Here is a 27,204-nt window from a genome sequence, read left to right on the forward strand (position 1 = left end):
AACCTGGAAAAGATCCCAGTAATGTAAATAATTACAGACCAATTTCTTTAACAAGCTGCTTGTGCAAATTGTTAGAGAAAATGGTAAATGCTTGACTAACATGGCACATTCGAGAAAATAAAATTTTAACTCCCACTCAGTTTGGGTCACAGTGTAACCGATCCACATTGGATTCTCTCTGTAACTTAGAAGACCATATCGAGAGGTTTTGAACGAAAACAAATTACTGTAGCTGCCTTTTTTGACATTGAAAAAGCATACGATACTACATGGAGGTATGCTATATTAAAAACTTTACAAAACAACAACATCCGTGGACATTTACCTAGGTTTAAACAGAATTTTTTGACAAACCGCAATTTTCAGGTGAGAATTTATGATGATCTGTCTAGAACATTTCCACTTGAAAATGGTGTTCCACAGGGAAGCGTCCTTAATGGGACACTGTTTACTTCAGCAATTAATGATATCAGTAAAAATCTACCTATTGGCATTAAAGTAACTGTGTACATGGATGATTTTTCCATATATTATTCAGCATCCCGAATAAAACATGCAGAAAGAATCGTTAATAAAAGCATAGTAAAAATAGATGAATGGGCCTCATCTGTAGGCTTTAAATTTTCCATAGATAAAACTCAAGCAATCATGTTTTATAAAAATAAAAAGTGGAAAAAGGTGAAGAAATAGATTTAAAAATCAGAAACCATAGTATACCAATTGGCCAAACAGCAAAATTTTTGAGATTAGTATTTGATACCCACTTAAACTGGAGAGCCATACATTACATGTGTAAATCTAAAAGTAAAAGGGCATTAAATCTAATTAGAAAACTATCGAACACTACTTGGGAGCTGATAGACATACCCTTACAGTACTGTATAAGGCAACAGTTCTGTCCATCATTGATTATGGAAGCGAAGTATATGGCTCAGCATCTGACGCAGTGCAAAAATGTTAGACCCTGTTCACAATGAAGGCCTTAGAATATGCTCAGGAGCCTTTAGCTCATCACCAAAATCATCGTTACAAGTTGAATGTGGTGAACTGCCTTTGTCTCTCCATAGAGAGCTAGTAACAATGAAAAGTGCTTTAAGAATTCAAACTAGTGATTCTCCAACCAAAAAATTATTTGAATTAAGAGATGTATTTATAAACAACCATCCACCACCTTTCCCAATTAGAGCTAGAAGATTGTTTGAGTCGCTGAATATAAATATACAAGTGCCTTTAATGGTGAAATCACCTCCTCCCTGGACAATAAATAAAATGAGAATTTGCACACACCTCAAGTATTTATCAAAAAGTAACTCATATACACCAGAACACCATAGACAACATACAATAGAGCATATAAATCGAAAAGGTTCACACTACGCAATATATACAAATGGATCTAAATCAGAACATGGAGTAGGATATGCTGCAGTGTCCCAAGACAAAACTTATCAGTTCTCTCTTCCTACTAATGCTTCTGTATTTACAGCAGAATTGTATGGAATTGCATCAGTTATAAAAATAATCAAAGAATCATCATTCAATAATTTTGTGATTTTCAGTGATTCAAGAAGTGCTATAGAAGCTATTCAGAGTTACAAATCAAAAAATAATATAGTACAACAAATTAAATTATATCTCCATAAATTATATGATAATGGAAAAAATGTAGAAATATGTTGGATCCCTGCGCATGTAGGGATCAAAGGAAATGAAGATGCAGACAAAGCAGCTAAAGCAGCAACTCACATGACAAGATCAAATGTGAATATCCCTGTTACTGATTATGTAACTCACATAAAAATGGGTATCATAAATAAATGGCAATTTAAATGGGATGAAGAACCTGAAAGTAATAAACTGAAAGAAATAAAACCTAATGTTAAAAAATGGAGTTCATCATATCAGAGAGAGAGACACACACAAGTAATTTTAACACGTCTCAGAATAGGCCATACTCGTCTGACACATGGGCACTTAATGAGCAGCCCACATGGCCCGGCTCCCGAGTGCTCAGAATGCAGAGTAATAATAACGGTCAGACATGTGTTATGTGAATGTCCAAAGTATGACCGACAACAAATGTCTGCTTTTGGAAATAGGTCAATGGAAAAAATTTTGTTGGAATCTTTCACATTTTCAATCGTTCCAATTTTGATGTTCTTGAGGAACTGTAGTTTAATTAGTAAAATATAAAAAGTAAATAATGAAAGCATGAAAACCCTTTTAACATTTGAATTCTACAAAAAAAGAAAAATTTTAAAATTTAGCTTAATTTATATTCTGAATTTTAATATACAGTTTTAGTATGAATGTAAGGAAGTCTGAGTAAATGTATTTATTGTATGAGAGGATTTGCCTATGTGCAGTTTTTAATTTCATTTTAATTCATTCATCATTGTATCGAATGATCTATTGGGTCCTGGCACCTTACTTCAAGCCTGGACCTAGTATTTTAACCAAATCCTTCGGGCCAGCCCTATGAGAGCTGAAAGTCAGCACAGTGGTCGGGTTAAACTACTTAATAATAATAATAATGTGACTTTAAGCTAAACATAGGCATATTCTGGTTTTGTAGAGAGCAGTCACTGCTTGCCATAACACCAAATGTGTAAACGATTGCAATGAAATCGATTTTATGATTATTAAAATGTAGTAAAATTTCCTAAATTCAGTATGAATACCAGTCTGCATAGCTCTGAGACAGTCTTTGTGCTTAAGTTTAGAATGGTGAGCATGCTTGACAATATCAGCAGGTAATTAGCATTGTCCTGCCATTCAAGTGCACCAATTTGAATGCAGGCATTCCCTGTGTCACCTCCGTGGTCAGGTGAACATCATGTACGAAAAACAACATTGCAACATCACGGAACACTCCTGACTTCATTCATATTTTCCTCTTTTTTTACCATTTTTAGGGGGGGATGTGTACAGTATTATGATTTTATTTCAGGGGATAATATAAATTTTCCTTTTGATAATCAGCAGAAATTTTAGCTCTATAAAACAACCATTGCTAAATTAATGAAGATAAAAAAAAACAACACAGATTAACCAACTTTCTGAGACCATTGCCAACCAATCAGCTTCAAGGAATGGCCATGGCATAAGTAGTGGGCGGGGCTTAGCTGCAAAGAACCATGGATTTTGCTATAGTACATTGGAGGAGACACCTTAAGGAAAGGAGAACTGTTTAGCTTTGTGATTCACTTTATGTAATCTACTCTAGAACTTACTAATAGGTGTACTGTGCATAACTGGGGGTAGTAGTCAGTCCCAAGAAGGTAGTTATATGTTAAGAATTCCCAGCTGATGTTGAACATTTTTAGTTTGGTTTCCCAGCTGTGGGATCTAGTTAAAGGTAAATAGATATCTGCCATTAGTTATTCATGCCATTGAGCATCTTAAATGTTTCTGTCACCTGACCTCTTAATCAGTGCTTTCTAAAGATTAAAAAATCCGGGCATTTTAGCCTCCTTTGACATCCAGAATATGTGAATTTCTAGATTGATACATTTGAATCCCATAATTATTTTTCAGAGTGAAAGAAATTTTAAGCAAACTAAACACAGTTCGTTAAGTATTGAAAGTGTTGCAAATCAAGAAGGAAAGGTGTGTCAGATTGAGTAGTATACAGACTTCTTTTTGGGAATCATGCTTTGATACGTCAGAATGCAGTGCCTATGTATACCAGTGAGTCAATTTCTGATGATGGCAATAGTTTGGAACTGTATATTCTAATGTTTAGTGCAGTGACTTTTCACGTGGCATGCCTTCAATTTTTACTGCAAAATTATTAATTATTTTTAGTAACGCTCAAGGAAATTTTAAACTATAAATAGAGGACCATGGTTTGGTTTTGTTAGTAGCTACCAACATAGACATATCACATGGTTTCTGGTGGCTGGTTGGCTCCAGCCATTTTTGTCCCTTGTCTATATGGCACTTGCTGGCAAAGTGATGTTTAATTTAATGGAAGTCAAGCTGTTATTGAAAGAATTTAGTTTTTCATCCTTTGTACAGATGGTTCTTGTGGAATGTCACTAAGAATGTTAGTATGCTTAGAATTTTATTGTTATATGTTTGACTGCAGTGATATGATAGAGATCAATTTTTTGTAAAATGAAACTGTGTTTAATGCATAATGAAAATGGAGAACCCTTCCAAGAACTATAGTCATGGTAGATACCTGAAGAAATCTGGAAAGGATTTTTAAGGTATTCAGTATCAGACACATGTATATCTTTTTTACTGGAATTAACAACTTTCCATGAAATTAAAAGGTGCATGGAAACATAATGAATATTTTTTGAATGGATCATTCAATTGCATTGGTCACACAGATATGAAGGAACTAAAATGTAATTATATTTCACAGGCTAATAAGTGGTATGTGGCATGGGCACGAGTAAGTGGACCGAGTAGTGACTGTGGTTCATCTGGTCAAAGCATGGTTACAACTGAAGATCAGTAAGTTTTTATAATATGGTTTTTATTTTTTCCTCAAGAGAGTACCCTTACAGCACGCATTGGGCTATGAGTGATTCACTCCTGGCAGTACATTATTGAAAGCTCTTTGCATTATCCTTCCCGTCCTTAGGGCTCTTGCTTTATTTTACTTTTGCTCCACTTTTTTCTTTCCACTTACTGGTCTAACTACTTACTTTTTTATTTTGCTCTAATATGCATCTCTAGTTTGGAACGATTCATTTGAGCTGACTTATGAGTCTAGGAAATAAAGTTGTTAGTTGGCTTCAGTCACTGGGGTATTTTAGTAATATATATTCACTTTATAATTATTAGTTGTGATGATGAATCTTATCTATTGTGAAAGGTAGCTTATATCACTGCACTGTTAGGTGCAGTTGGCATTCGCAGTAAACAAAATAATGCCTGGCTGACCCACAAGGACTGCCTCCAAACCACCTGTTGGAATGGTTATGTTTTTGTCAGAATTCTTCATGTTGTGTCCTCGTGCATATGGTGTGAATCAGTAGTAATAATCTTGACTTTCTGGCTGATTTTTTCCTATACAGTATTGCACTTGTTTTCTATTTTTTCATTATGTCATCTACAGCAAGCAGAGATAGAAGCATTAGACTGTAGAGAAATGAGTTTTGTATAAACCCAATGCTTTGGTTGTGCAAGATGGTCACACTGTGTCAGCCTACCTGTAAGGATAACAAGTGTGCTTTTACTTCTTGCTGTGAAAAAGGTAAGGGGTGGTCTGATGAGAGGATGAATAGTTTTGTGAAGTGTCAGAAGATGTGAGAGGCCAATAGATTATATAGACAATTCGGTAGGAGTGGCTATAAGCGCACTCAGTCTTTTCCTTCTTTCATTGTTGCTTTTCCTATTACTCTTTCATTGCCTGATGGGTTGATTCCTCTCTCACTCCCTGTGCTCCCCCTTCTTATGCTCCCTTTATGATTCGAGAGAAATGTTAGGTAATTTTGAATATTCTTTTTTTGTAAGTTAGACATTTTACTATATATATTGTGGGTGAAGATCATGCTTCTCCCTATAGTGATGAACATTTTTCGGTTTCCCTCGTGACAGAGTTGTTGAAGCCTTTGTCTGTCTGTAGCCCACCCTCTGGACTGCCCTAGGGCAAGTGTCTGTGTCCTTTGCCACCTCTCTCTCAACCTTCTACTGGCTCAAATTTGATGCATTCTCAGAAGGATTTATTAGGTAGAGTTTAGCACTCCCATTTCCCAGCTTACATTATCCTTTTCTGGAGAGAGTGATAGTGAGGTGTGTAACATGGTGGAGCTAACTGGGGATTATGGATGTAGTATTACAGTTACTTCAGTAGTGTCTGAGCTGTGTATCAAAGCTTCTGTTGTTCAGTCATTTACTTATCCTGTATCATCATTAATCCCTCTGTTTATGATGTTAACCCTCCCCCTTTTACTCAGTTTCCCCACCTCTATCGCGTCATATTTGTCACTTTTTGACAACTGTTCTTATTTGTACCAGCAGCTCTTCGTCTTCTGCTTTCTAGTGTTGTGCAGACAACTCTGGTTGTCATTTTTGTTCTGTGGTGACCTTTTGTGAGAACTGTCTGCCTTCTCTCATCTAACCATCTCTCTCCCAGCCATCTGGTACTTATCAAAGATATCCTGTGATGGCATTGCTGACATTCCCAGGTACGTCTCCTCCTTTGGCATTTATCACCTTGCTGTCTTCATTCTTGGAATTACTGGTTCCTACTGTCTCAGTTTTACCTTTAGACTGGACGGTTTTCAACCCTGATTTGGGTGATTCGCCTTCAGTGTTTAAGCAATTCATAGTTCGCATTGTCTCACTTTCCCTCCCTTTTGCCAAGAATGATTCTTTTGATTAGCGCTGTTTTGTATGCTTCTACCTTGGCTCCTGTTACACAAGAAAGAAATTAAAACTGATTCTGGCAAGGCAAGTTTTGAGGCAATCTTGGAAGTGTATTTATTAAAACTGGTTCTCGGATAACATTGCAGCAGTTTCCAGTTGTATGAAGCTTCTTAGAGCTGTGTGTTAAGACATAGAAACAATATCAGTTTTTAACTTTTTTCCATTAAAGATGTAAATTTTTTCCAATTTCTTGCACCTTGGAAGCAAAGATTTTTCTAATTAGTAAGGCACTTTGGCCTGATTGTTGGGAAGCAGTACATTTGAAGCCAATAGAGGTGTTATGTTACTTACAATGGGTCTAGGTTCCAAAAATCACATCATTTATTGGAAAAATCATATCCTGAATTTAGCCTAGCCTACACTAGGATATTCAGTACCATCTGTACTTACATGGTAGCCTAGTCTACATTATACAGTATACTCTATACATGTATGGTGTAGCAATTATTAATATCAGCTAATTCTGGAGGTTCATGCAGATTGACTTATGATAATTCAGGACAAAGAGAAATGGAATAACACAAATAAGAATTAGCTCAGCCTACACTGGTATATAGTATACATATGCGGTAGTCTAGCGTACACTATACAGTATACTCTATACATATACGGTATAGTAATTATTAATATCAGCTTATTCTGGAGGTTTGTACAGATTGACGTATGATAATTCGGTACAAAGAGAAAAGGAATAACACAAGAATTAGCCCTTCTACACTTTGGTATAATATGTACATATACAGTAGCCTAGCCCACACTATACAGTATACCCCATACATATACGGTATAGTAATTATTAATATCAGCTAATTCTGGAGGTTCAGTGCAGATTGACTTACGGTAATTTAGTACAAAAAAAAAAATGGAATAACACAAACTAGAGTCAGACGTGTACTGTAAGGGTATTTTGGTCCATTGTTGGCTTACAGCACTTGAATGGTGTCAGGCTGTTGATGGCTACATATGACTAAAAATAGGAAGAGGAGGGGGCCGGATGATAAAGCAACAAATTTGAGTTTTAGAGTTAACGGTATATACTCGCATATCATGTGACTTTTGAAGACCTAATTTTGAAGGTAATTTTAAGGGGTTTGTATCATATATGAGATATAAAATTAGCGTTATGTCATATTCACGTAATATTCGGATTATAATATACAAACATAACGAATATGCATCTTTTCCATGGATCTTTTAAAAAGTTTTGCTTTACTTCACTGTATCAAATAATATTGTATGTATTCTCATATTACTCTTGTATCATAAAATACGAACATAGCGATCAATGTTTTGGTTTGGAAATCAGCAGAGGGCGATTATGCAATAAGTTTATTTCACCGTATTTAACTCAATACAGCGATTTTCTTGCATCTAGTGAGTGTAAATAAATCTCTAGATACTTTATTTATTTAACTCAATACAGAGCGATTTTCTTGCTTCTAGTGAGTGTAAATAAATCTCTAGATACTTTATTTATATAGGACAGGATTATTTTTTGTTATATGAAGAGTTAAGTCGAAATATGACTTAAATACATCTATTTTTATCGTTAGCAGATGGCGTTGGGAATGTTTTTTGTTTAAAAAAAATTAACATTCTTTTCGATATTTTTACTTGATTCCAGCATAATAGTATTTTTATTGGCGTGAAAGCAACAGTAAAATGTGTTATTTCATGCTCGGTAGTTTTGATTATATTACATTAATCTCCAATTTTATTTACGGTCGAGTTTGATTGCGCATTGAAGTTTACCGGAGTTTCATCCAAGTTGCTAATGCATGATATTTTGTAGTCATTAGGAGCGCAAACATTCTTTTCTCAGCATCGACTACAACAGGCAGCTTAAATTTAACAGTATATTTCCTTGCCGATTTTTTACCATCGTGGATAAGGGTATAATTAAAAATATATCAGTCATGTTCTACTTAAAATCATTTGTAACATAAGTGCGGTTATTATTTGCTATCTTACAGTGGTTGAAATGCAAGCAAAATGGCAGTTGTTATCCGATTCGGTTGTTCATAGCAAAACGGCTGTTTTTGTATGGTTGTTTATGGCTGTACTCCATTTATGCAATGAATACAACGTTACTAACAGTACTTTTATCTTTCTCTTCTACTTTAATAACTGATTTAACTAGAGGATGGGATAAAGAGATGGAGGAAAAGAAGTTAGTCTGCTGTAATTTGGTCTCTCTCGCTGCCTGATTGTACGCTTTTGCCTGTGCCTGTCGCGGGAGAAATTTAAAAGTAATTTCAAAATATTGTTTTATTGGTATTGATTGCTAACCCTATCACAAAATTGAATTATCGCAAGGTGAATTATCGTAACTCAAGCACTACCTATATTGCATTCTTAGCATGGCAGCTTATTTACTGTGAAAAAAATATATGGTACATGTATTTACATACTTGAGGATTGCTTTATGTATATATGTGTAACATATATATTATATATATATAGTCTCTCTCTCTCTCTCTCTCTCTCTCTCTCTCTCTCTCTCTCTCTCTCTCTCTCTCTCTCTCTCTCTCTCTCTCTCTCTCTCTCTCTCTCTCTCTCCTTTTATGCCAAAGGGTACTTGTAGAACGTGAGAGATGGAGAGATTGATAGATGTACAGAAATGGAGAGTGGCTGGTAGCTGGAGAATATATATATATATATATATATATATATATATATATATATATATATATATATATATATATATATAATATATTGTCATAAACTGGACCTGCTTGGTGAGAAATTTAAACAAAGTTATAATTGATGCTGCCACGAAACCAAGAAAGTCTAGTTTATGAGCAAAGGAAGACATTGTTTGAAAACTTACCTTGGAATTTTCCTGGATTTACAATTGAATGTGGAAGGTCGCCATATTGGAATTAGAATTCTTTTACAAATTTACAGGGATTTATTTACAGAGACTTAGCAAATCAACAGTGAGACACGACACAACATAATCACAAAGGGGCAGATTCAGAATAGGACACAGGGAACAATAATGCAATGAGTTGGCAACAAGCAAGTGGATTAAAATGGGGCCAATCTGCAATACAATCAGTTCAATGATAATAATAACATTCAGTCTTACCCTGATTACATGAAATAATCTTAGGTAATGCAAATGATGGAACTCCAGGATGGGAGAATAATTCATATGAACATTTGGGCCACAACGGAAATCGTTACTGACTGTGACCAGGAATTATCAGGATTTTGGTGGCAGACGAGATACTGAAGCATGGATAGCGATTGTTCCGCGTGTGCATCCCTGAAAGAGACGTCTCAGTTAGGAATGACGGTGTACACTGAAGGAGATGGAATTCCCCTATGAAATATCACCCAATACACGTTCTTAAATACAAAACATAATGTAGCCTAGAAGGTGATTTTAATGAAATCTCGTAAATACACTCTGAGAATCGGAGCAGCGTAGGCTTTAACAATGAACACGTGATTGCACTCACACAAAGATAAAATTAACACTGATATGGCTTAACCTAAATAGCCCTTAAATTGCGCCGGTGGAGGGATAATTGAGGGTTATCACGGGGTCTTTACTTGAATTCAAAGTACGTAAATGGCAAGGCATGGGATACAGGCAGGATTCTAACAAAGGGAGGATTGCTTTGTGGAGGAAGAGGTTAAAAGTTTAAAGAAATGGAATTTTAAGGAGTTTAAGTAAAAGGGGAGAGGGCTGGTCTTGACTACTTGCAAACGTACGAACCTTTTATGACTGTTATTGGTGCCTACAACCATTCAAGGTGTCCTTTGAAGTCAGTCCAACCAGCGGAGCTGGAGATAAATACGGCGCGTCCGCCACAGATGAAATCAGAGGAGCCTCTCCCTGCTTTTCAAAAGCCTGGCGTCTGCGAGTGTCTTGCGTCGGGCCAACCGGTACCTGCAAGCATGTCAAAAACCACTAAGGAGGGCATAGGAAAAATGCACTGATCATTATAGGCCTACAGATTAAAATCTGACCAGTTCCTTAGCGCTAAATGCCCTTGTTGGCCTTCCCAATCCCTACATGTCTCCCCATCGCGTGATGGGGGGGGAAAGGGGTTTTGTATTATTTACTGGATCGCGCGATGTTGGCGGGGGGGTAAGGAGGTACGGAGGCCTAACTAACGGCTGTTGACTGGTTCAAGTAAGCACGGGTTTTTGCGACGCCCGACTCGAGAGGCAGAGGAATAACAGATTAATTCAGAATTAAATAACAGAATCAAATATACAGGAAGGGAGGGATGTTTATTCTTGACAATATATATATATATATATATATATATATATATATATATATATATATATATATATATATATATATATATATATATATATATATATATATATATATATATATATATATATATATTATCACTTTTGTACGTGATTCATTTATCACACATTACCGCAGGTGAAAAATAAGAAACGGGGTGTAGGTCTTTACCGGTTTCAACTTTATTTCCAAGCCTTTGACGAAGGACTGATACAGAGTATGAGAAGTCACAAATATATATACTACAAGAACAGTACTGACGAACATTCACAACCGTTAGAGACTACATATCCCCCCCTCAGGCTGGTGTCGAGGTAGGAGTGGCCTTCAAAATTCATTTGGCTAAAAATTAAAATATACTCTCAGGGAACAATGCTGATAAACAAACCATACGCGACCTCAGATCCACACCTGACAGGTGTCAGGGAGGCGGAGTTTGGAAACTCATTAACACTACTACCCCCGTACTGTGTTTACAAATATGATAATCCTATTTTCATACATCTCTGCTGCCTACCTTAAAATTTAAACAATTTACAAATTTCTTTTGATATTAAAGGATCAAGTTTATACATCCCTTGACTGATATTCATATTTTGGTTGTAACTTTCTTTTATAAAGCTAGATTCAATGATATTCCTGTCCAGTGCATTATAAGAATACACAATCCTTTTTGTCCCTTCCCAGTTGATAGCGTGATTGTTCTCACTAAAATGTACAAATATACTACTGTTCCCCTGTGCATATCTCACACATTTCTTATGCTGTTCAATTCTTTTTCCCAGTGCTTTCCCGGTTTGGCCAATATAAAAGTTGTCACAAGACTTACACGGAATTTTATATACACACCCTTTAGTACTGTCAGGGGAGTTCTTGATAAGTACATTTTTCATTGTTTTATTGTTCTTAAATGCGACATTAACACCAAAATTCTTAAGAAGATGAAGGATATCTTTCATATTATTATTATAAGGCAGAACAAGCGAATTTTTTGTGTTGTAAGGTTCTTTTTGGTTTTGATACATAGTCTTTTTTGCCGCTTCAAATGCACTGTTTAATAAACTATCAGGATATTTCAATTTCTTGCCTGCATTCCTAATCTTATCTATTTCATCATCAATATATTCAGGGCTACATACCCGTAATGCTCTTAAAAACATAGATGAAAACACTGACTTTTTAACCTTACTGCTTTGTCCAGAATAGAAATGCACATAGGAAGAAATATTAGTGGGTTTTCTGTACACACTATATTTAAACCCATTACTACTTCTTCGTATGAGGACATCCAAAAACGGTAAGCACCCATCATTTTCCATTTCCATAGTGAATTTAATTGATGGTACTAATTGATTTAAATCAATTAGTACCATCAATCAAATTCCCAAAAACGGTAAGCCCCCATCATTTTCCATTTCCATAGTGAATTTGATTGATGGTACTAATTGATTTAAATCAATTAGTACCATCAATCAAATTCACTATGGAAATGGAAAATGATGGGTGCTTACCGTTTTTGGATGTCCTCATTCGAAGAAATAGTAATGGGTTTAAATATAGTGTGTATAGAAAACCCACTAATATTTCTTCGTATGTGCATTTCTATTCTGGACAAAGCAGTAAGGTTTAAAAAAGAGATTTTGACAAAGGAAAAATCTATTTCTGAGTGAGGCCCCGTGTCACCCGGTGAAATTCCATTACTAACTTGAATTTCTAGGTATAAATATTGCTAAATATACCAGAGAAAAAGCTTTCAGGAATGCTGGAGTTACTACCCCAGATCGAGCCTTCTAATGAAGACGCCGGTATAACCAAGGGTGAGTGAAGGAATCACAACCACAGAGCCACACTCGATAGACATCCCTATGTCAATATCCCCGAGAAGAGTGAGGGGTCGCACCAGCGCCCCACGCTCCCCAGCCCGCCACGCGGCGACTCCAGCGCCATCTGAACTCATTCCAGACTAGCACCATCCCCAGGCTTGGCATGAGCCAGCGGGGGGTGCAAACCTGTACCTCAAAATATTCTAGGGGGTCACCGGGTGACGGGGCCTCACTCAGAAATAGATTTTTCCTTTGTCAAAATCCCTTTTCTGAGCTCGGCCCCGTGTCACCCGGTGAAATAGTGTCAGAGAATCATTCCAAGACTGCAAAGCTACAACAGAAAACAAAAGGTAACTGGAAAGACACACGTGCTATGGAAAAATAGATTTAATAAAAATATCTCAACAATGAAAATTGGGCTTAACTATAGGTAAATACTGGTGACATAATACACCTCACATCAAAAGGGTACAATGAAATAGCAAACTTAACCTATGAACAAGGTAGAAACACTAACATATAGTACAATAGGGGAAAATAAAAGGCCCCTATAATTCAATAGAATAACCAGTAATTACAAACTTAAATCCAAAAGCAATGAGATACCACTGAAAGACAAAAATATATGAGGTACATGAAGCAAAATAAAAACCGCTTCAGTACCTCTGACTAAATCTAAATCCACAACATATCAAATCCAAATCACAAGACAAGCAATAATCAGGTATAACAGTATCGAGTATGAGGAGCAAGGCAGCGAGGCATGATCGATCCAGAAAGGCAGGTAGAGAAATAAATGAGGCAGGCGGGTGGAGGGGGAAAGGAAAAGGATAAGGATAATTAAAATGGGGAGATGACACTCCCCACAGCCACCGCAGAAAATTTCAGGGCTTTGAGTGATTTAAATAGTGGTTTAAACGCTAGAGGTGATTTCTATCCCATACACTCGGTAAGTTAAAGAAAATTCATATTATGAAAATAGATAGTAAAGGTAGCCACTGCACGTAAACCTTTGGGACTCAATGAAAGAGTTCCACCCTTTCCCTGATAAAAAGAGGACCCGACTTATACTGTGGAGTTCTTTGTAGATAAGACTTTAACGTATATAATGGGCATAAGGGCTGGTCCTAAGGGGGAGACACCACCTCCTAGGGGGACCACCTGTCCTGAGGGTCTTCATTTTAGCTAGGAACCTATGATCAGGGGAAAGGAGGACTTCTCCGGATGGGATATTAAAGAAATCAACATGATCATCACCTCTAGCGAGAGCCGATAGCTTTGAAATTCTGGCAACTGAAGCTAAGCTAATCAGAAGTACCTACTATAAGGCTGATTTAGCTATATCAATAGTGGCCAGGGCGAGGCATTTTTCAAACAATAATCTACAGAAAGTAACCGTTAGGTTAGTAGCCACAGTTTGAGCTTCAGATGCCTTCAAGAAAGATGTTAGTTCTTTGCTGCTATGCATCATACTTTCTGAGAGTATAATCTCCCTTATCAGATTCTAGAAGTAGAGTGTTGACGGGGTCAACGTTTGCTCTCTTTTATGCGGCAAACATTATAATGTCCGTAAAGCCCGGGCATTCTGAATTCTTAAGAAAGCAGACACAGCCTTGTTCGTACTACTTGGGTCAGGCTGGATCTGGGTATCTGATAACCCCGCAACTTGAGTTCCTGGAGCAGAGGGAACCAGTTGCTCTTTGGCCAATAAGGGGCTACTAGAGCTAGATGGCCCTTGAATGACCTGAGTTTGTGCAGTACTCTCGAGAACAAGTTTATTGGGGAAACAAGTACACCTTTCTCCCAACAGTTCCAAACTATGGACATCGTATCTGTGGCAAAGGTCTGAGGATCCGGTTGGGAGCCACGTATCAGGAAGCTTGTAATTGTTCTTTGCAGCGAACAGATCCATCTGGAATCCTGGAACCCCGGCAAATTCAATTGAACGATTCCCCACCCAGAGACCACTCCGCGCCCAACGGAGTAGTCCTGGACAGGGGACCGCCACTATGTTCCGCCTCCGATAGATGGGTGGCTGACAAATGCCAGCCGTGCTTGTTCGCCAGGGAGAAGGTAGCTAACACCACCTGGTTAACGCGACCTGATTTGGAGCTGCCCCTTTTGAAGCAACGAACCACCACTGTGCTGCCCAACACCAGCCTGATGTGAAACTGGCCGACGGGGCGGAGTTTCTTGAGAATTAGAAACACTGCCACAGCTTCCAAGGTGTTTATATGAAACTGTTGGAACATTGTAGACCATATCCCTTAGACTTTTAGTTGTGGTGAATAACCTCCCCAGCCGCTTAAAGAAGCGTCTGAGTGTATTACCAGAGCCGGAAGGGGGAATTGAAGTGGAACAGGCTTCGAGAGACCCTGGATGTGGACCACGGGCGGGGTCTACTCTCAAGGATTTGAGGGGAAGAGGGACTCTGTCTCTGAAACTGATGTCTTTAAGCTCGCTTTTAAGAGCAGGTCTGTCACTGAAGCAAACTTAAGAGGGCCGAGAAACCTCTCTTAAGTCCTGTGGAAGGTCTTTCAGGGACTTTCTGGTAGAATTAGATTTCCTTCCGCTTGGCCGGCGGAAGAGATAACCCCGGAAACTTCCTGGGGACAGTGAAAAGCCTGCCTTGAAACTTGAGGTGCCTCACTTTCTTTATAGCTCATTTATTGAGTAGTTCCGTCACCAAGACCTGTAGGGCTTTTTGGAGGAAGGATGGTAAAATCTGGTCATGGGAGGGGACCCTGATCCAGTTCCAACCCAGACCTTTGGACACGATACTGTGTGTCCAGGGACTGAAGGGCCACTGGTTTCTGAACCAGTAAAGGTGTTCACCCACCTAGCTGGTCTCAGTGAGAGGAAGCAGATTTGCTTCCTCTACCAGTGGCCACTTTTCCTCCGGGAAGACAGGCTCAGCCCTGCCTCTGAAGGGGGCTCGACCTCTACCCCCTTGCTCTCCTATTAAGACCGTGAAAAACCCCACGGCCCTCATAGGTAGGATTGTATGCCGGCGAGGAGACATACGTAGGTGCAGCAAGGGGTTGGGCTGGTTGAACCAGCACATACTGTTGGGGTTGGGCCTTGGAGGTGGATGGTTGGCTCACTGTTGAGAACGGGACTGCCTGAGCAACCGCCTGATGTTGGGGTCTCCTCATGCTTCCTGTAACGTTTCCCAGGCCTATTCTGGGAACCCGCTAAACTCGGAGGTCTCCCGCTTAAGAGCGGAGATACCCCACCGGGAGCGCAGACTCTGGTTGGTCCTGGTTGCTTCGCTCAGGACACCGGAGACTTCATCGTCTGGGAAAAGGTTGGTTCCCCAGAAAGAACTCCTCATGAGCCTGTCAGGTTCAAGACTTAATGGTGGCATCAGCGAAGATAAACTTACGGCAGTTCATCTTTGCTACCATGAAGTCGAACAGGTCCGACTGAAACCCTGCTAACAGGGATTTAGTCAGAACCTGAAACAATGGTTCCTCTGAAAAGGAGACGGCGGTCGCTTCTGCCAGGCACAGCGAGTTCAAAGACCGGCTCAACCGACACCGTGCTTCGAACTCAGCCTTCAGGAGAGCTTCTGTAAGCTTAGGAAGCTGCTCTCTGAACTGGTTTGACGCGCAATCTGCGTCCAATTTACCGACAGTAAATGTGGACGGAGCGTTCCTCCAGAACTCGTCACCCCCGGGGAAGATTAGAGATGTAGGGTCTAATTCCCGGAGCTGAGGCAAGGGTTTGCCTTCCCAGCAAGCCTGAGCGGTTGCAATAGCAACTTTGTTCAGACAGGGGGTGGGTAGCCTACCACCAAGAGAAAACATATTTAAGCTGCCCTTGAAGGGGGTCAACTCCGTGTCCTCCGCCTGCCACCCGGTGAAAGTGCGCAGGAGAACGGATTGTGCCTGATCCCTAGGGAAAATCACCGTCTCCATAGGGACCTCAATTGAGCGCACCCAGGCTTCCTCCGTCAGTCTAACAAGCCTGGGTAGGGGGCAAGAGATCAGCCGGGAAGAACTCCAGTTCTTCTAGACGCCTGGTACCTAGGCCTTCAATGGTCAAGGTGCCTTCATGCTGACAGCACGAAGAGCAACCCACCATGGGTTCCTTACGTCAAAAGGAGGGAGGGCAGCGGTGTCGGGAACTGATAGTGCACCCGGCACCACCGAGGCGACAAATCAGCGATCAACTTCTCATGATCTTGAAGCTTCTCAGTAAACTTATTTAGTTTTGTATCTACCTCCGTGGAGAACCTCTTGAACCACATCCCCGCAAACGCCCGGGTCAAAGGCAGGCTGGCGAGGAGGGCTGGACTTGACGCCCCTCTACTTGCTCCTTTGCCCGGGGTACTCAGTTTGCTCCCCGGAAGGCAAAGGGTCAGCACCTTTGGTTTCGACGGGGAAAAGGAGAGGCTTTTCGTGAAGACGAGGACTTGTAGCCCTTCGCCTTCAACGACGACTTCAACTTGGGGACAGTAGACTGAACTCTGTCCCTCAAGATAGCAGGTTTAGTGAAGGCCTGAAAGGAAGAGGATGATGAAGGAGGGGGATTAAGGAGGGCGCCCGCCCCCACTGCCTCACTTACCTCAATACCTACCCCCTGGTCCTGCTCGGTGACCATCGGCTTGAGCTCCAGGTCGAGCGCAGCGACGACTCTGTAATCCCCCGAGTGTAGGGGGTCCCCTTGCAAGGGCTGGGTCGCGGCCCGGATCTGGTCGATGATAGGTGCGGCCACATCAGAAGGTACGGCTGCAGTGATCCGGGCGCTGGGATAAAGCAGGTCCCTCAGCTTTTCATCGAGGATATAGGGTTTCCCCGACGGGACATTCCTCCCGAACCCAGCTACCCAAGCGCGGAGAGACCCCAAGGCCTCTTTCTTGAAGGACTCATCAACCTGAAAGGGGGCAGAGTGTCAAAGAAGGGCTAATACCGTGTTTATATAAGATCCAAATGTGACCAATCAACAAACTCTGACTAATGTGGTAAAGCGGAAGTAATTAGCTTACCGACCCGTCCTGGAGACATCCATACGATGCGAAGCAAACCTCACAGCCGTCCGGATGCCAGACGATCAAGTCATCAAGCCGGACTGCACAGCCAGCATGAGTCCGGCACACCACATGCCCGTAGGGTTGGTGGAGGATGGCGGCACATCCGGGCTCCTCACAACGAACAGTCTGTAAGTGTGAAAAGTACATGAATCTACCACTCTAAGAAACTTAAACTATGTAGGGATAAGTATTTTCATACCATGTTACCGGAGAACTCCGTGGAATGAAAAACTCCGTCAAAGACGGACCTACTAAGCAAAAGAAACTTAAAGTAAACAAAATCAACCCGACGGCTGGTTGCCGTTCGGGGGACAGTAACAAATATATGGTAAGCATCACCTCCCCGACTGCGGAATTTTCCGCGAACGAGAGAGATGAATCCACGGACTCTCACCACCAGGAACGCCAGTAATAAAAACGGCGGAACCTAAGGGAAGGATCACCGGACTAAAATAAAATTAAAGTAAAATTCTCAACCCGGACGGCGGGGTTAAGCTGCCGGGAGCAGTAGCAAACACATGGTAGCGAAAAATCTCCCGACTGCCGGAATTTTCCGGCGGAACGAGAGAGATGAATCAACGGGACTCTCACCACAAGGAACGCCAGAAATAAAGACGGCGGAACCAAGGGAAGGATCACTGGACTCTGATATAATATTAAAGAAATCAAACATATAACAACCCGATGGCGGGGTTAAGCCGCCGGGGACCAGCAACAGTCATATATCAACCTGACGGCGGGGTTAAGCCGTCGGGGACCAGCAACAAACATATGGTAAACAGAAAAACCTCCCGACTGCCGGGATACTCCGGCGAACGAGAGTTGAATCGACAGGACCCTCACCACAAGGACCGCCAGTAATGAAACCAGGCGGAACCCAAGGGAAGGATCACCGGACTCTGATATAAGATTAAAGCAAACATATCAACCCGACGGGCGGGGTTAAGCCGCCGGGACCAGTAACAAGTGTATACACAATGAGGGTGGTAAAGAAACTAGTTAACAACGCCACTATGAGGTAGAGTCCCCCGAAGTCCGGTACCATTACTACCGGAGATCCCAAGCCTCTATCGCTAGGGTACACAAGAAGGAAGAGGCAGAACACAACTGGACCCACATGGGCAGGTGTACGCGCCAATCAATTCCGACTAGAATGACCCAGACGCCGAGGCGAATGCGGGAGGCAAAGGGAGGACCAGGGATGATGGGGGGGGAAGGATAACCCTGAAAAGTTCAAGACCCACTCGATCCGAGGAGAGCGGGTAAATGAAACATAAAGTCAAGACGGTTGTCACCAGGAACCATCCCTGGGAGGGAGCGAATCCCTCCACCAGGGAGGACAACACTCGGGGAGAACATCGGGGACCGATGTCACACCATGATAGATGACAAGGAATTGACTTAGGGTAGGCTAGGGAAGGGGAAAAGCTAAGTAAGGAAGGGCTAGACCAGAGAAGAGGAAAACAGGAGACTAGGGAAGACGTGTACCCATCTCAACTGAAATCCCAGGCCGTACAAGGTAAAGTGATACCCAAGTAGTGTGAGCTCTAGGCCTGCCCTAACAGGAGGGGAAAAGGAAGTAGCCTACGACCCCCACTCAGACATCTTGTAATAGACACAGTCTATAAAATACGAAGGGGAGAAAGAAAGGGAGGGATGTAGAACCAACAGGAGAGAAAAACCTGTGTTGAAGGCCAGCCAGAACCATAAGGTAAGGGAATGCTAAAATAGCGTGGAGGAGACACACCCAAGGGAAAAACCTCTACCCCTCCGAAAAGAAGGGGGAGGACAATGGGGTCTCACTCCACCACCCAAACAATGGTCGGTGGACGGAACAACAACAGAAACTCCCTCCATCTGTTGATCCTCCTCTCACCTAACCTACTCCAGGATACAAGGGAGAGAGGGAGGCCAAGTAGGGCTACCAGGAAAGCCTAACCTTGCACTAGGCAGGGCTAGGACAGGGATGTTAACCAGAAATAATAAATAAATAATAATAAATAAATAACCACCATTACTAAATATATACACTAGACATGAAATCGGCTTGTGCTTGGCACGTAGCCTAAAAAACAAAGCGACAGGAAGTAAACAGATAGGACTGTACCTGACGCTCGCGGTAATAATGATAAGATTTAAATATAATAAAACATGACATCAAGCACAAACATAATAGAAATCTATAATGACCATAATTAATAGGAAAACATCCTGGGAGATAATGAGGCGGAAAATACTATGGGAACCCTAAATGTAAGAACTCCTACGATGGGAAGTTCTGAAATTAACTCTAGAGGATCTCCCAAAGACCCAACCCAGGCAAGACCACCAGGATGAATCCCATGGGGGGAATGATAAATAATGTAACCGACCAAGAGAAGCCCGAACAGAACAAGCTGAACGAGCGAATCTCGATGGTCGACATGGTTGACCAGGGACGCCGCAGCGTCCCAACAAGATTCACGTATAATATCTAAATACGATGTAAAACAGCCAAACTTATCATAAAAACCCCACAAGAATATGGTACTTACTTGGAAACAGTAAAGGAGCTTGACGACATGGTGAAATAAAGGCAAATCACGCCAAAAAACACAAGCCACAAACAAATCTGCGATCAAAACGAGTGCTAGAAATGGAATGAGTTCAGATGGCGCTGGAGTCGCGTGGCATGGCTGGGGAGCATGGGCGCTGGCACGCCCCTCACTCTTCTCGGGGATATTGACATAGGGATGTCTATAGAGTGTGGCTCTGTGGTTGTGATTCCTTCACTCACCCTTGGTTATACCGACGTCTTCATTAGAAGACGCTCGATCTGGGGGTAGTAACTCCAGCATTCCTGAAAGCTTTTTTCTCTGGTATATTTAGCAATATTTATACCTAGAAATTCGAGTTAGTAATGGAATTTCACCGGGTGACACGGGGCCGAGCTCAGAAAGTCAGTGTTTTCATCTATGTTTTTAAGAGCATTACGGGTATGTAGCCCTGAATATATTGATGATGAAATAGATAAGATTAGGAATGCAGGCAAGAAATTGAAATATCCTGAGAGTGTATTAAACAGTGCATTTGAAGCAGCAAAAAAGACTGTATCAAAACCAAAAAGAACCTTACAACACAAAAAATTTGCTTGTTCTGCCTTATAATAATAATATGAAAGATATCCTTCATCTTCTTAAGAATTTTGGTGTTAATGTCACATTTAAGAACAATAAAACAATGAAAAATGTACTTATCAAGAACCCCTGACAGTACTAAAGGGTGTGTATATAAAATTCCGTGTAAGTCTTGTGACAACTTTTATATTAGCCAAACCAAGAAAGCACTGGGAAAAAGAATTGAACAGCATAAGAAATGTGTGAGATATGCACAGGGGAACAGTGGTATATTTGTACATGTTAGTGAGAACAATCATGCTATCAACTGGGAAGGGGCAAAAAGGATTGTATATTCTAATAATGCACTGGAAAGGAATATCATTGAATCTAGCTTTATAAAAGAAAGTTACAACCATAATATGAATATCAGTCAAGGGATGTATAAACTTGATCCTTTAATATCAAAAGAAATTTGTAAATTGTTTAAATTTTAAGGTAGGCAGTAGAGATGTATGAAAATAGGATTATCATATTTGTAAACACAGTACGGGGGTAGTAGTGTTAATGAGTTTCCAAACTTCGCCTCCCTGACACCTGTCAGGTGTGGATCTGAGGTCGCGTATGGTTTGTTTATCAGCATCGTTCCCTGAGAGTATATTTTGATTTTTAGCCAAATGAGTTTTGAAGGCCACTCCTACCTCAACACTGGCCTGAGGGGGGTGATATGTAGTCTCTAACAGTTGTGTATGTTCAATAGTGCTGTTCTTGTAGTATATATATTTGTGACTTCTCATACTCTGTATCAGTCCTTCGTCAATGGCTTGGAAATAAAGTTGAAACCGGTCAGGACCTAAACCCCGTTTCATATATTTCACCTGTGGTAATGTGTGATATATATATATATATATATATATATATATATATATATATATATATATATATATATATATATATATATATATAGATATATATATATAGATATATATATATATATATATAGATATATATATATATAGATATAGATATATATATATATATATATATATATATATATATATATATATATATATATATATATATATATATATATATATATATATATATATATATATATATATATATATATATAAAATCTCCTGCTGTCAGCCACTCTCCATTTCTGTCTATCTATCCATCTATCCATCTCTCACATTCTACAAGTATCCTTTGGCATAAAGGGAGAGAGAGGGAGAGACTTTTTGCCCAGGTGCTAACCCCCTTCATGGTCAGCATGTCAATATGTCAAGATGATTGACAGTTAGACCTTCATCCCTCCCCTAAGTCAGAGACAGGAAAAGATGTGGGAAAACAATTATTGAGCTAGTCTTACCTAGTTTACTATATTTTCCGTGATGAATTGATATTTTGCTGTTTACATTGTTAATATTTGAAAATTAGTAAATCATTTATTTATCATGCAAAAGAAATAAACATACATGTTACATATGCATAAAAATTCTCTCTCATCTCGGTGAGAGAGAGAGAGAGAGATAGAGAGAGAGAGAGAGAGCTATAAGCTTTGTGATTGGCTACTTCCAACCCCTTCAGCCAATAGCTTGTCATCATGTAGGGAGAGTGAGTGAATTGGAGTAAACATCTTTTTTTTTTATATACAGTAGAGTAAACCCCCTGGATTCACATTCTCACAATTTGCGGATTCAGCGGTTCGCAGAATTTTCTGTGGAACCTATCTATAAATTATTTGCCGGAAAACTCACCCATTCGTGGATTTTTTCGTAGGGCAATATTCTGTATTTTCATATTTTCATGACTAAATACTGTACTGTATGTACATATACATTTTATGATAATATAATGATTTACAGTACTATTTTTCAAATATTAATATTAAGTTTAATAAGATTAAATAATAACAAGATGAGAGAATTTTTATGCATATGTAATATATGTATGTTTATTTGTTTTGCATGATAAATAAATGATTTACAAATTTTCAAATATTAATATTAATGTAAACACAGCAAAATATCAATTCATGAAAGAAAATATAGTGAATTAGTAAGATTTTAGTTTAATATATTTTTTAACTCATCTTTTTCCCAGTCTTGTCTGAAAGCTTTGGAGCGAGGGGTAGGTGTAACTTGTCAGACATGTCAAATATCTTGACATGTCGACTGTGAAGGGTAGAAAGTGTTGCCCACTCTAGGTCAAATATGTTGCCCACTCAGTGCTCTCTCTCTCTCTCTCTCTCTCTCTCTCTCTCTCTCTCTCTCTCTCTCTCTCTCTCTCTCTCTCTCTCTCTCTCTCATGCCAAAGGTGAGAGATGGACGGATAGATAGATAGAAAGGGAGAGTGGATGACAATAGATAGAAAGGGAGAGTGGATGACAGAAAGATATACATAATGTATACTATATTATTGACATTTTTAATTGTTTAACTGATGTAAGCAACTCTCTCTCTCTCTCTCTCTCTCTCTCTCTCTCTCTCTCTCTCTCTCTCTCTCTCTCTCTCTCTCTCTCTCTCTCTCTCTCTCTCTCTCTCTCTGTTATTGGCTGGAAGGGTTAGAAGTATGTTCATATATGTTTTTAAGGGTCAAATGTTTAAGATGACTTTGAAATGATATCAATAATATCATTTCAAAGATTAATAGAGTAACAGGATAATAGTGTAAGGTATGTTTGCTGTAGGATGCTAGTTTAAGGTATACATTTGCTATTTGAACTTTCAAAATAGGCAGTTATAAGCATTTTTAGAGGGGGTTGTTAACTATGTGCGGATTTTAACTATTCATGGGGGTTGTGGTATGCATCCCCCATGAATTCAGAGAGTTTATTCTACATATTACAATGATAATAGATCAGTATTAAGGGATTTTACACTAACATTTTATTGATATTTTGCTGTTTCTACATTAATATTTGAAAATTAGTAAATCAGTTATTTATCATACCAAAAAAAGATATGTTACATATGCATAAAAATTCTCTCTTATCTCAGTGAGAGAGAGAACAGAGAGAGAGAGACAGAGAACAGAAATACAACTCATGCACTACTGACAGTACATGCCAAAGCATCGAGCTACAAGCCGTGCGATTGGCTACCTCCAACCCCTTCTGCCTGTAGCTTGTCGTCACGGAGAGACAGAGAGAGGGGCGGGTGAATATTGTTTTTTTATATAGTACATTTTCCCATGATAATAGATCAATATCGATGGATTTTACTTTAACGTTTGATTGATATTCTCCTGTTTCTACATTAATATTAATATTTGAAAATTAGTAAGTCAACTATTAATCTTACAAAAAAAACATACATTAGACATACATAAAAATTCTGTCTTACCTCAGTGTGTGTGTGAGAGAGAGAGAGAGAGAGAGAGAGAGAGAGAGAGAGAGAGAGAGAGAGAGAGAGAGAGAGAGAGAGAGAAAGCAAAAATACAATTCATACACTGCTGACAGCACTTACCAAAGCATCGAGCTACAGACTTGTGTGGTTGGCTACTTCCAACCCCTTCAGCCAAAACCATGTCACCATGGAGAGAGGGAGAGAGAATGAACATAATTTTTCATACAGTACATATTCTGATGATAATAGAGCAATATTGAGGATTTTACTTTAACATTTGATTGATATTTTGCTGTGTTTACATTATTAATATTAATATTTGAAAATAAGCAAATAATTTTTTTATCATAAAAGATTTGTTTAGTCACAAAACTAAAATGAATACAGTAATTAGTGAACATTGCTCTATGAAAAAATCTGCGAATTAGTGAATTTTCACAGAAAAAACTGCAAATGACTGAATCTGCAAATGCTAAACTGCATTCTATATATATATGTACAGTAATACCTCGAACTTGCGCAATTCGAGTTGCACGAATCCACAGACACATGAATTTTTCATTGGAACCTAACTAATGGTCATACATGAGTTTTTCACAGACACTCGAACATTTCCGAACACTGAGAAACTGTGCAAAAGTGTTTGTTTCATTTTTCGATGTAATTTATAAGTTTTCAAGCTTTTATGTGTAAATTAAATAACATTAAATATTATTAAAAGTAATAATTTCTCTCTCTCTCTCTCTCTCTCTCTCTCTCTCTCTCTCTCTCTCTCTCTCTCTCTCTCTCTCTCTCTCTTTTAGTGAGATGAATTTTTATGGTACATGTATACAGGTATGTTTATTTGTATGATAAATAAACTTTTTACGTAATAATAAGTACCTATTTTTAAATAATAATAATAATAATAATAATAATAATAAAACTGTAATACAAAATTCGTATTATCTTGAACAAACAAATTCTTCCCTCATCTTTTGTAAGAAGGTGGAAGGCAAAAGCTGTCAGACATGTCATTTAACATGACAAGAATGGGAGTGTTGCTAATCAGTGGCCAAATTTTTCTTGTAATTCTCTCTCTCTCTCTGTCCGTAATAATTCATAAAAAATTTCACTCTCTTAAGTAAGGACAACTGTTATCTCTCTCTCTCTCTCTCTCTCATTCAAAGTTAGCCAACCTACATATTACAGCACTGTTTCTCTGTATATCTTTAGCTGTACTGTAGATAATTTTACCTGTACCGTTTACAAACTGTGAATGCGCAGTTTTAAAACATAGAGACGTAGAGCATTTCAGAACAAAGAGAAAGTGACAGAATAAAGAAATTTGTAAAAACGAGGTTGAGAAGACTTCTAAAAATAGATTGGTGAAATGAGGGAGAGAGTCACACACACTATATTCTTAAGTCAACCATTTATTTATTTTTTTAAGGGTAATGTATTAAGCTCTCTCTCTCTCTCTCTCTCTCTCTCTCTCTGTAATAATTCATAAATAATATAACCTGACATTTCAAGTAAGGACAATCTCTCTCTCTCTCTCTCTCTCTCTCTCTCTCTCTCTCTCTCTCTCTCTCTCTCTCTCTCTCTCTCTCTCTCTCTCGTGTGTTATTCTCTGTCTCCGTAATAACTGATAAATAATTTCACTCTCTTAAGTAAGGACGACCCTTGAACCAGGCGATTCTTTACCGTTCGTGTTGGTTCTCTCTCTCTCTCTCTCTCTCTCTCTCTCTCTCTCTCTCTCTCTCTCTCTCTCTCTCTCTCTCTCTCTCTCTCTTTTGTTCATAGTTAGCGCTCACACATTTTTACAACTTATTAATTCTCTGTATGTCTTTACCTGTACAGTAGATGTTTAAATTGATCTAATTTGACATGTATCGTCTACGAAGTGAAAATGCGCTAGTGTTGCAAATACATTCTAAAACATAGAGACATAATAACTAAGAGTTGTATTAGTCAAAATACAAAACACTGTTTGTTCATGAAAAAGCATTTCAGAACAAAGGGAAAGAGACGCAGAGAATAAAGAAGTTGTTAGAAAGAGGTTGAGATGATTCTAAAAATAGATCGGTTGGAAAAAGAGGAGAGAGAGAGAGAGAGAGAGAGAGAGAGAGAGAGAGAGAGAGAGAGAGAGAGAGAGAGAGAGAGAGAGAGAGAGAGAGAGAGAGAAAAAAATTCTCTTACAACTCTAAATTTTTATGTTAACCTTTTATTTCTCTGTTTAGGGTAAAGTATTAAGCTAACTTCTAAATGAAATTACAGTAACTTTAATATCATTTAAAGGTTAACTTAATAATTTGGGAGCATGTTTAGGGTCATATTTAGTGTTTAAACTTTAGAAATAAGCATTTATTAGCATTTTTAGAGACCATGCCAAACTTACGCAAAAATTCACCCTGCGCGAGGGGTTCTGGAACCTAACTACGCGAAAGTTCGGAGTATGACTATATATATATATATATATATATATATATATATATATATATATATATATATATATATATATATATATATATATATATATTTATATATATATATATATATATATATATATATATATATATATATATATATATATATATATATATATATATATATATATATATATATATATAGATAGATATATGTATGCATACATATATGTATATATATATATATATATATATATATATATATATATATATATATATATATATATATATATATATATATGAATGTCTTTTCCTGTAATACTACAGTGTAATATGAAAATAAGAAGGCCCATAAAACACTATTTAAACGTTGAAACCATATATTTCAGGCACTTGTTTCTGTGCCCTGTTCACTGGTAGAATATGGACAGGTGGAAAGTTACAATGGTATATATACAAAAACATGAAGGTGTGGCCTTAGGCCTCCGATGTTAAGGAGGTGGCGTTTCTTAAGAAGGAGGAGATTGCCCAAATTCCCTAGTGGTTTTTGGCCTCATTAGCTCCCGTTTGGCGATGGATCTGGCGGTCGCGTTTCTTGGGTCATCTTCTTCAAAAGGGGTCCGAGGATTAAGGTGTCAATGGCGTCCGATTTCCAATGTCCTCCTGACAGGTTCATATTGTTGGTTTGATTGATGATAGCAGATTCCAGCATCTTTCTTTTGTACGGACAGCTACTCTTGAAAACCAACTCCGCCCCACTCCAGTTAATGACATGCCCTGTATTTCTAATATGCAGGAAAATTCCCGAACTCTCCGAGCGTAACGCATCG

General features: G+C 38.9%; 1 protein-coding gene across 1 annotated transcript in view; it reads left to right on the forward strand.

Annotated features, from left to right (window-relative positions):
• The window catches only part of hiw (highwire), a 1,788,684-nt gene that overhangs the window by 761,561 nt on the left and 999,919 nt on the right, over window positions 1-27,204 (forward strand). Inside the window, 1 exon segment of the mRNA XM_067112237.1 lies at window positions 4,376-4,467. Coding sequence (XP_066968338.1) covers window positions 4,376-4,467 — 92 coding nt within the window.

Source organism: Macrobrachium rosenbergii, chromosome 2 (assembly GCF_040412425.1).
Source record: "Macrobrachium rosenbergii isolate ZJJX-2024 chromosome 2, ASM4041242v1, whole genome shotgun sequence".
In the NCBI taxonomy this organism is placed as follows: domain Eukaryota; kingdom Metazoa; phylum Arthropoda; class Malacostraca; order Decapoda; family Palaemonidae; genus Macrobrachium; species Macrobrachium rosenbergii.